The 9,949-nt window shown below is 46.2% G+C and overlaps 2 protein-coding genes across 5 annotated transcripts in view; both read left to right on the top strand.

Annotated features, from left to right (window-relative positions):
• Positions 1–3,994, top strand: part of scrn2 (secernin 2) — a 51,133-nt gene extending 47,139 nt beyond the window's left edge. For all 4 annotated transcript variants that reach the window (XM_056408865.1, XM_056408867.1, XM_056408869.1 and 1 more), the window contains 2 exons: positions 515–695; positions 2,408–3,994. In XM_056408865.1, coding sequence (XP_056264840.1) covers positions 515–695; positions 2,408–2,548 — 322 coding nt within the window. In that variant the 3' untranslated portion in view covers positions 2,549–3,994. The remainder of the gene's footprint in view (positions 1–514; positions 696–2,407) is intronic.
• Positions 3,995–5,053: 1,059 nt separating this feature from the next.
• On the top strand, positions 5,054–9,714 carry LOC130190071 (serine/arginine repetitive matrix protein 1-like). The gene is made up of 4 exons (XM_056409259.1): positions 5,054–5,225; positions 6,111–6,760; positions 7,369–7,467; positions 7,980–9,714. Exons 2-4 carry the CDS (start codon positions 6,563–6,565, stop codon positions 9,087–9,089), a joined length of 1,407 nt encoding a protein of 468 aa, XP_056265234.1. The 5' UTR covers positions 5,054–5,225; positions 6,111–6,562; the 3' UTR covers positions 9,090–9,714.
• Positions 9,715–9,949: the final 235 nt, after the last annotated feature.

Genomic DNA, 9,949 nt, shown 5'->3' with positions numbered 1-9,949 from the left:
CACCCTCGATGGGGAATCCGATGTCCTCTTGCTCCGGTGGGATCCATCAGGAGGAGCTCCAGCTGTGAGGCGACTGTGTGTCTGCGGTTAGCAGGTCTGTCTTTCAATCTGGGGGTTGGCGGTTCAATCCCCGCCCTTGAGCAAGACTCTTAATTGTAAGGCGCTTTGGATAAAAGCGTCAGCTAAATGTAATGTAATGACGTGTAATGTAAAAAAACAACATATGGTCCCACAGGAGCAGCTGATGGACCGCTGCTGCTCTGCAGAGAAACTCATATTTAATCATCTTAAAAAGATGTTTTATAAAATAAAAAGTCATTCAGATTAGATGTTAAAAACTACACGACTGAATTCAAGAATATGGAAAATGTGTTGCTCTATTTCCCTCCAGACTACCATACATGAAAACAATTAAAACAAATACCAACACACACACACACACACACACACACCGCTTTATTAAAGTCGAGCTGCTCTCTGACCTCCAACATGACGGTGTTTCTCTTTCCCGCAGGTCTATTTTCAAGCCGTTCGTCTTCTCGGACTGTACCATTCCCGTGCCGGGGGTGGTCTCCCCGCAGTTCGGCCCGGACGACCCGATCCGGCAGCGGCCTCGCTTCCAGAGCCGCGTGGACCGGAGACACGAGCTGTACAAGGCCCACCAGGGGGCGCTGGTCGCCATGGAGACCAACCCGGTGGGCACTGACACACACACACACACACACATACAAGACACACACACAAGACACACACACACGACACACACATACAATACACACACACATACAAGACACACACACATACAAGACACACACACACGATACACACATACAAACACATACAAACACATACAATACACACACACATACAAGACACACACACAATACACACACACATACAAGACACACACACATACAAGACACACACACAAGACACACACACACATACAAGACACACACACAAGACACACACACACATACAAGACACACACACAAGACACACACACACACACATACAAGACACACATACAAACACATACAATACACACACACATACAAGACACACACACACATACAAGACACACACATACAAGACACACACATACAAACACATACAAGACACACACACAAGACACACACACACACACATACAAGACACACACACAAGACACACACATACAAACACATACAATACACACACGACACACAAGACACACACAAACGAGACACACACGAGACACACACGAGACACACACACACGAGACACACACGAGACACACACGAGACACACACGAGACACACACGCGAGACACACACGCGAGACACACACGAGACACACACGAGACACACACGAGACACACACACGAGACACACACACGAGTGTAGACTAAACAGGAGCCGACCATAAGTACTCATTCAGAGCCGTTTCCATGGTGACGACCTCACAGGAGGTTTGTGAGTCAAAGTGTCCGTTTCCATTCGGCCTCTCAGCCGAATCACGTCTTATATTATTATTAATATATCATATTATTTTTATTATTAATATATAATAACTGGATATTAAAAGAGAGGCGAGGGCCACAGAAGGAATGTGGAACATCAGACATTGTGGACATCGTCGAGGCCCCGACGCCCCGAGGCCCCGAGGCCCCGAGACCCCGACGCCCCGACGCCCCGAGGCCCCGACGCCCCGAGGCCCCGAGGCCCCGAGGCCCCGACGCCCCGAGGCCCCGACGCCCCGAGGCCCCGAGGCCCCGACGCCCCGAGGCCCCGAGACCCCGAGGCCCCGAGGCCCCGAGGCCGAGCGTCACGTCTCTGTGAAGTCTGTTTTCCACTCGGCAGCCGGTCAGCATCCAGACGACGGAGTTAAACAACAAATACATGCTCAATACTATTCATATACCTTCTTTTTTTAAGTTGTAAAATGCTGTATTTGGATATATTGAACATCATGAGTAACATAGAAGTGAAAATAAATGGTTTGTTAGATGAGAAAATTCAAATCTAAATTTGCCAAAATGGCCGCCAAAATGGCTACCAAAATGGCCGCTTTGACACATTTTAGTTTAAAAAATAAAATAAAACCTCTGTAACTTTGCTCTGCTTCTCTTTTTAATAAGATTTGTGAGAGTTTTAAACCTTTCAACTGCCTCATTCTAAACATATAATGTATATATAAAGTACATATAAAGTTTGTTTTTTCAATTCGGACCTGAAATTTTTCTATTTTTTCCGTGTGCCATCTTCATTTACTCTTACCCAGTAACATATATACTGATATGTACACATGTGAACAAAAGAAAAGCATGTTTAAAAAGGTACACGTGTAAACATGATGAAAGGAGCCCTCGTGGTTTGGGGCCCTCGTGGTTTCCCAGAAGGTGACGGTTGTGTTTCCCTCTCTTCAGGGCGTCTTCCAGATCCTCCGGGAGCTGGAGTCTCAGTGTCTCGGCGAGATCTCGGCCGTGCTGCGTGGAGAGATCTCGGGAGAAGAATTGGGGGATTTGTTCTTTGATTCCGTGGACACAGAAATCAAGTTGTACCAGTGAGGGGGGGGGGGGGGGGGGGCTCACCAACGGGTTCAAGGTTGTTCAAGGAGAAAACGTTCAGGTGCGTTCACACCAAAAGAAAAACTATTGTTCGCGTCGCCCAAAACGCGTGAGTTCACTCGCTCGACCGTTCACCGTGTTCTCGCCATGAGCGTCGAGACGCTCCGCGAGGGGCGGGGCTTATCTCCGCGTCTCGTCTCCGTAACGACCGTTATCATCTCCTCCATCCACCAGAATAACTCACCACTAGTTCTGCTTTATACTTGTTGTGGACGTCCCACACACTGACGCCCTCGTGTTTGGGTTGATGACATCACCCGTAGGCTCACTCAGCTCGGTCACTTTCACCGATGAAGTCACTGTTACGTCTGGAAGACTTCCGCTTCCAGCGACGAGAGAGAACTCAAGAGCCGATTGGCCGAGTTGCGAGATGACGCCTCAAAGTTGAAATATTTCAACTCCGGGCGAAAATTGCGCCGCTGTGAACGCGCCGCCCACATCGCGTCGCCCCAAACGTCCCAAACGCGCCGCCCGGGAAAATATGGCTTCTATCGCAGCCACACGCGTCTGTACGTTGACTCTTCATGGGATTCGTTTTGCTTTTGGTGTGAACGCACCTTTAGACTGCAGATGGGATTATGTAACGTCGTGATACTATGATGATAGACGTTCACTGGCACTCTGGATCAAAGAATGCATCGGGTCAGCTCATGAACCTGTAGCATGTCTAAAAGTAGGACGAGTTGAGCTTTATGGTGGTGGCTTGCATAACTTAAGAACACTTTGTAAACATCAACACAATTGAAGAACAGACTGTCCAGGTACAGACTTAGATTTATATGTATAGATTTAAAGGGCGTGTCTCCTACCTGAGACCAGTCACTCATCACAATGAACGTTACAGCTGAACTCCAGACGTGATCCTGCAGTATTGTAACAGGTATCTTGTGTGTTTGTTTCTTTCCCAGCATTTATTTGACTGTTCTACGGGTAAAGCACGTACAACAAGAGAGTAAGAGCTTTTCTACAGTTAGGCAGTAAGATCAAAAAAGATTTTGAAGCGCTTATGAGAACTTAAATGTTGTGAAGTTGTTGTTTTTTGGCATGCAAATATAGAAAAAGCCCAGTGTGTAAATGTGATGGAGCTCTTCAGGGCTGTTTAACTGTTGTTTGTCACAGCGCCCTCTGGTGGACTCTAGTGGAAGAGCCCCGGTTAATAACACCTCACGCTCCTCATCTGATCGGCTCTGCCTCACAACACATCATCCATCATTAACACAGACTAAATGTAACATGTGCTTCACCCAGGGAGCAAGGAGTGCACTTCATTAGTGAGGATGTAGTCTCCACACAGAGAGCTGTGTGACGCGTGGCTTTTGTTTAACACTTTGTTGCTTGTTGCAAATGATCGGGTTGGAAAAGATCGATTAAAGAATGTGCATCCTCTGTTCTGTGTGAGCTTCCTGTTCACTGTGTAAGAGGCTGTTGGGGTCGGTCACGCTGGAGTACGTCTACGTGTCAGCCCTCTGTCCAGACTTAAACAATGCTGTAAGCCATACACAAGCATAACATTAACAATGAAACACGTCTCAATCCTACTATTCCATCATTACATGACATTACATGTCAGTTAGCAGACGCTTTTATCCAAAGCGACTTACAAAAAGTGAATTTAAAATTTAGAACAAAGTAAATCAAGAAAGCAACATTTCTTCAAGTTGGCCAAACTACAAAAACACCATAAGTAATATCATGAGTAATGTGAAAATGGTATTCAAGTGTCCCATTCGAGTCATGACAATATGACAGTGAGTTACCATGCACTTGAAACTCAAACTTCTAAAAGGCATTCGGACATTCATTTGATGATTTACACCTGTGTGATGTGTCAAAGTGCATTCTGTGAAGACAGGATGATGGAGAGTTACACACTATGTCTATATGTTCAGCTCTATTTAAATAACATATTTCTTGAACCAGAATCTCCTGGAGCTATATAACAGCAGCCATAATGGGCTATTATTTGCAGATTTATGGGTGTATTTCTATGTAGTTTTTGTTCGTTTGAAAAAAAGATTTGAACCTGAAAATTCATGTGTTGGTCTGGAACGTTGAAGTAGTGTTGGTCTAAATATAATTTAGATTCTTTCTTTTTTTTCTGAAAAATTGAATCCTAATGATATCAACCACACTTTGCATACAATTATATATATTTTTTAAATACATTGTTGATTTTATTTATGTTCAAGACCAAACATTTCATTTTCAGTTTAAAATCTTCTTTTTTTTAAACGTACAAAACTATTGACCTGGATTTGGCTCCATAAATTTCCCCTGTGGCATAAAGTCTGCTGCTCGGCCCTCCAGTCCAATAAGCGGCGCTAGTGAGCCGATAAACTCGTGTACCAGCCGCCTATACTCAAAGAAGAAGATTATGTGTTGTTGTTCACACTCCATCCAGGAGGGGGCGGCAGTTTAATTATCTGTTACTGTGTGTGTGAGGGAACCAAACGGCTTGGTGGTGAGCGAGGCGCACCAACTTGGCTATAAATGTTAGCCAAGTGTTTACAAAAATTGTTGTAGTCAAGACATTATCGTATTTCCGAGTCTAGTTTCAGCGTTCACCCCCCCGTCCACCCCTTGAAAGAAAGAAAGTGGAGTCGTCCAACGGAAAAAGGTGAGAGGACGACAGGTCGCGAGCCAACGCTGGAGTGATTGTTGCTAACGAGAACGGTCAACCTGGAGCTGGACGAGAGATTCCGATTCAGGATGTAAACAATCCAAACACCCTTTTTTTCCACGATGATGATAAATTGTACTTTTTCTATTTATTAATTTAATACAAGCTAAAGCGAACTAACGTGAGGGAGATCCTCCTCAGCCAGCAGAGTGCATGTTGACGTGAGATAGGAGGCCACAGCTGGCCTCTTTATGGAGGTCAGTGCGGACTCAACACTGGGCGGCAGATACTTCACTGCCTGTAGTTGAAGACAATCGTGGACATCGACACACCTTTCAGGGCTCGTACGGTCATGGAAAACCTGGAAAAGTCATGGAATTTTAAAATGGTCATTTCCAGGCCTAGCGAAGTCATGGAAAAAATCTTAAATCATAAAAGTTTTGGAAAAGTCATGGAGAAGTTTGAAATAATTAATATAAACAGATGGATTTGCACATAAAGAATAAACATTTATATAAGTGTTTAAAGGAATAAACATGAATAGTTATTAGTTAATTATATATATGTATTTACACACGTATATATATATACAGTATATATGTATTTACACACATATATATATATACTGTGTATATATATGTATATATACATATAAATATACAGTATATATGTGTGTGTGAAGTATTTAGTTTTTAGTATTTAGTTTTGTGTTTTATAATTATTTGTATTAATGCTCTGATGTGCACCGCTGATGTGATTTTTTAAATTTCCCCACTGTGGGACGAATAAAGTTATATATCATATCATAAGTGATTTATTATCTCTGTATTGCATTTCCATTTTCAAGCTAAATTTCATTCTGTCATGTTGTTGTTGTTGCAGGCTTTGACGTCCACTCCGCCGCTGTGAGATCATGCAGCCCGACAGGTCCGAGTACGGCAACAGGCGGCCGTACGGCGACAGAAGTTCAAGGCCGTGGGGCGACTACGATCACAGGCGGGAAGAACGGCACGAACCTCACAGAGACGCCCCGAAGGAGCCCCATCAGAAACACGGAGGGAACGGACACGGCGGCCGAGAGAAGACGAGCAGGGGGAGAGAGTACGGCTCGACGAGGACGAGCTCGACGAGGACGAGCTCGACGAGGACGAGCTCGACGAGGACGAGCTCGACGAGAAGACGCGCGTCTTCGTCCGAGTGGGGCGCCTTTGAAATGAAACGGCCGAGGTTTGCAGAGGACGACAGAGACGAGAGAGGATACAGGCTGGAGTCCGAGGACGACGCAGACGGGACGTCGCCCGACTGTTTCTCACGCGCACAAGGACTTTAAACAAATGCCGCCGCAGGAAGAGGACTTCAAGTACAGGAAAACACCTCAAGACTCCAGACACAAATACGCGCAGGAGGAGTTCACCTACAGGCAGCAACACGACGACTCCAGACAGTCGGCCGGGTACTTCAAAGACAGAGCGGCTCGCGAAAGGAGCCGAGACGGATCGCAGGAGAGGAAACGATCCCCGGATCGCTCTCAGGTGAGCGGCGCTGGAAACACAGGAGGGCAAAACTGCCCCGAAGAAATATAAAATATAATGTTGCCCCTGAAATCACGAGGAGAGGCGAAAAAATGCCCCATAATTTAGATAATGTAATAGTTGTTGTGTCTGGACTGCCTGGACTCGGTAGGCACACACACAACAAATCTATAAATATAATTTTGAATTATAAAAAAAACTAAGAAATATGTTAGAAGAATAAAATGTAATATGATGATCTGATTTATGTTTTCTGTTTAGTTTTTTTGTTTCAAGAAATCTAAGAAAACACTTTGAATTTATAGACTACTGCCTAATAGTCTTATTATTGCCATTTTTATGACAATTGCTCATATCCTGTAAGCCTAAATAAGTATATTTATTATTTTTGAATAAAGGTTTAATGTTATTTCACAAGTTTCAAAAAGTGCCCCCAATTTCTTTTTTTATGCGCCTGGGTTTTATTAAGCGGGGGCAAACATTGCCCCCTAAAAAATAGGTACATTTCCTACCCTGATGGTTCGTCATAATGTATTAGTGCTACTTAAAGTATTGTGAATGCTTATTTTTAAATGTACTTTCATCCAATCTCCCCTCATATCAAACAGAGTTATGTCAAACCCAAGTTGAGGAGCGACGGCCCCGCCGCGGACCAGGATCACCGTCAACACGTCCCACGGTTTCCATTCAAAGACTCGTGTGGACCGGTGAGTTCATCTCCTTCATCGTCAGTGAGAAGTGAAACTTATTTAGCGACAGTACCCATAAGAACACAGGTGGTTCTGCATGGTATCGGAGGTGGTAGTTCCATTTTTACCTTCGCATTGAAAATGCGGAAGGTTATGTTTTGATCGCGTGTATTTATTTATTTATTTGTATGCGTGTTACTCGCATAACTAAAAAAGTATTAAACCGAATCGCATGTAATTTGGTGGGATGATTGGTTATTATCCGGGGACCATTTGATTATATTTTGTAATCGATCGGGTCAAAGGTCAAGGTCATTAAGAGGTCAAAATCTTCTTTTTACCATAGCACGGTCAATTTTTATCCAATTGGCATGCAACTAATGCCAAAATGTTCATAATTCAATGCCCAATCTTGTGATATGCGAAGGTATGCGCTCTACCGAGTGCCCGTTCTAGTCTCCTCATGTATTGGTCAAAACGAGTCATGCAGAAGGTGTTTCCATGCGGCTGCTCTGTGTGTTCCAATCCAGGCCGACCAAAGTCCCGCCGCTCCCGTGCAGAAGTTGGCCGTTGGCTTCCAGCGTTTCCTCAACGTGCTCAACAAGGGCGTGAACGTCGCCACGCTCACCAAGATCGTGACTCAGACCTCCGCGGGGGATCGGCCGCGCTCGACGACCTCCTTCGTGAGCGCCGATCATCCCTGGTCCGCCGGGTTCGCCGGAGGGCAGCAGGTGAGCCGCCAGAGCACCGGCCACTGGAGCGAGGGCGACGGAGCCCAGAGGCCGGCTCCTCCTCCTCCTCCTCCTCCTTCTTCTTCTTCGCAGCGTCGTCGTGGCCGGTCCGTCAGCCCGACGGGGCGCTCGCCGTCCGACGACAAGTCTCTGCAAAGGGCCGACGGCAGGTCCGGGTCTCCCTCGGCGGAGAGGAGGCCGACGCCCGAAGACGAGCACAAGCGCAGGCAGATGCAGGACGTCCTGCAGGCCATCGGCATGAACTTTGGATCCGAGGAACTCGGCCAAATGTCCGATCGGATCCAAGAGCGGCTGTACGGCAAGAAGGACAGCGACGGCCCTCGCAAGAGGAGCGGGGAGCGGGACGCCAGGCGAGCGTTCTCCCCGACGCCGCACAGCAGATCGTCATCGTCGAGCCGATCTAGTTTCAGCCCCTTGAATCGGGAATATTACAAGAAGAAAGAGTCCTACGGCGCTCCGGGCGACACGACCGCAGTGCGGCCGTACGAGGGCGTCGACTACGGCCGGAGCGGCGCCTTGCAGGAGGGCGCCGCGAGCGGACCGCACTCCGAGGAAAGCGCCGCCGCCGCTCGTCAAACGTCGTCTCAGAGTTCGGCCTACGCTTTCTTTACGCCGTCTCCTCCGCCGGTCACGCCGGCGTACTCTCCGGGGATCTGTCCGTCGTACCCGCCTCCGCCCGCGAACCTGCCCCACCTCGGACCCGGGCTTTACTTTCCCGCCTCCTTCCCGTACCCCCGCGGCCCGCCCGCGAGCGTCTATCCAGAGGTCGAGGCTCAGACGAGACGCCTGCTCCCTCAGAGCGTCAGCGGGTCGCCCTCTCTTTACAAATACAAGCCGCTGTGCAGGCCGCGCTGTCTGCAGGTCATCGAAACCAAACAACCTGGATGAGGATTGGTGGAAATGTGACTGAGGAACATCTAATACGTTTCCCTGTGGAGAATATTAAAATATCTTCATAAAATATACAGCTGGGCCTTTTTAAAGTTCCCAAAACACTCATTGCCTGAATTAATATTTAACCTTTTCAAGCACACAAACCACAAGGCAGAAAATAAGAAACACAGGAAATTAGCAGACAACAAAGCTTCTTGACAGACTCGGTCCAGCCTGTTGTTCTTGTCTCCGTTACACGTGTCACGCAAAAAGGAAAAACACTGTGTAAAGAAAGTGTTTATTAATCTGTGAAAATGTTAATTTTCTTGATTTTTGTTATTCAAATGCCATGATTTGATAAATAATATTTGTCAACGCAAGTCTTTTTGTATTCTCTACATGGAATAGCAGACTAATCCGGTCTTCAGAGGGTTTTGGGTAACCCACGATTAATAAAAATGTGCTCTTTTTTTTTGTACACATGCAGAAAAAGGTGGTGTAAATATTTGGATAGCATAATATTAAATGCAATGATTGTAAGTAAATGATGAAAGCTGTTTTTCGTGTGTGTATAGTGAAGGACAGTCTATTCAGTGCTCAGTCCATTCAGCACCAATTGAATAAACATGTGGTCATCAAATGAGTCGGAAATGTTAATGAATATACTATTTTAGACTTTGGAAGAACATGAGAACACCCCTCCCTCCACACACACACCTGTCTCCATCAATGGAGCTGACGTGGAGCGAGTGAACAGTTTTCTGTCTGCTTGCCATCTGGCAAACACACTTCTGTATGTTTGTCATTCGGCATAGCACCAGACTTCAGAGCAGCTTCTTTCCTCAGGTCGACAAACCTTAATCCAGCCTTCCACG

Source organism: Pseudoliparis swirei, chromosome 24 (genome assembly GCF_029220125.1).
Source record: "Pseudoliparis swirei isolate HS2019 ecotype Mariana Trench chromosome 24, NWPU_hadal_v1, whole genome shotgun sequence".
Taxonomy (NCBI): domain Eukaryota; kingdom Metazoa; phylum Chordata; class Actinopteri; order Perciformes; family Liparidae; genus Pseudoliparis; species Pseudoliparis swirei.
This window is presented reverse-complemented; position numbering and strand designations above follow the sequence as displayed.

What these genes read in the sequence shown, in the direction of transcription:
- LOC130190071 (XM_056409259.1), top strand. Translation starts at nt 6,563, where the DNA reads ATGCCGCCGCAGGAAGAGGACTTCAAGTACAGGAAAACACCTCAAGAC. An exon ending in GATCCCCGGATCGCTCTCAG is followed by an intron (nt 6,761 to 7,368) that starts GTGAGCGGCGCT and finishes CATATCAAACAG; the next exon opens with AGTTATGTCAAACCCAAGTT. An exon ending in TCAAAGACTCGTGTGGACCG is followed by an intron (nt 7,468 to 7,979) that starts GTGAGTTCATCT and finishes GTTCCAATCCAG; the next exon opens with GCCGACCAAAGTCCCGCCGC.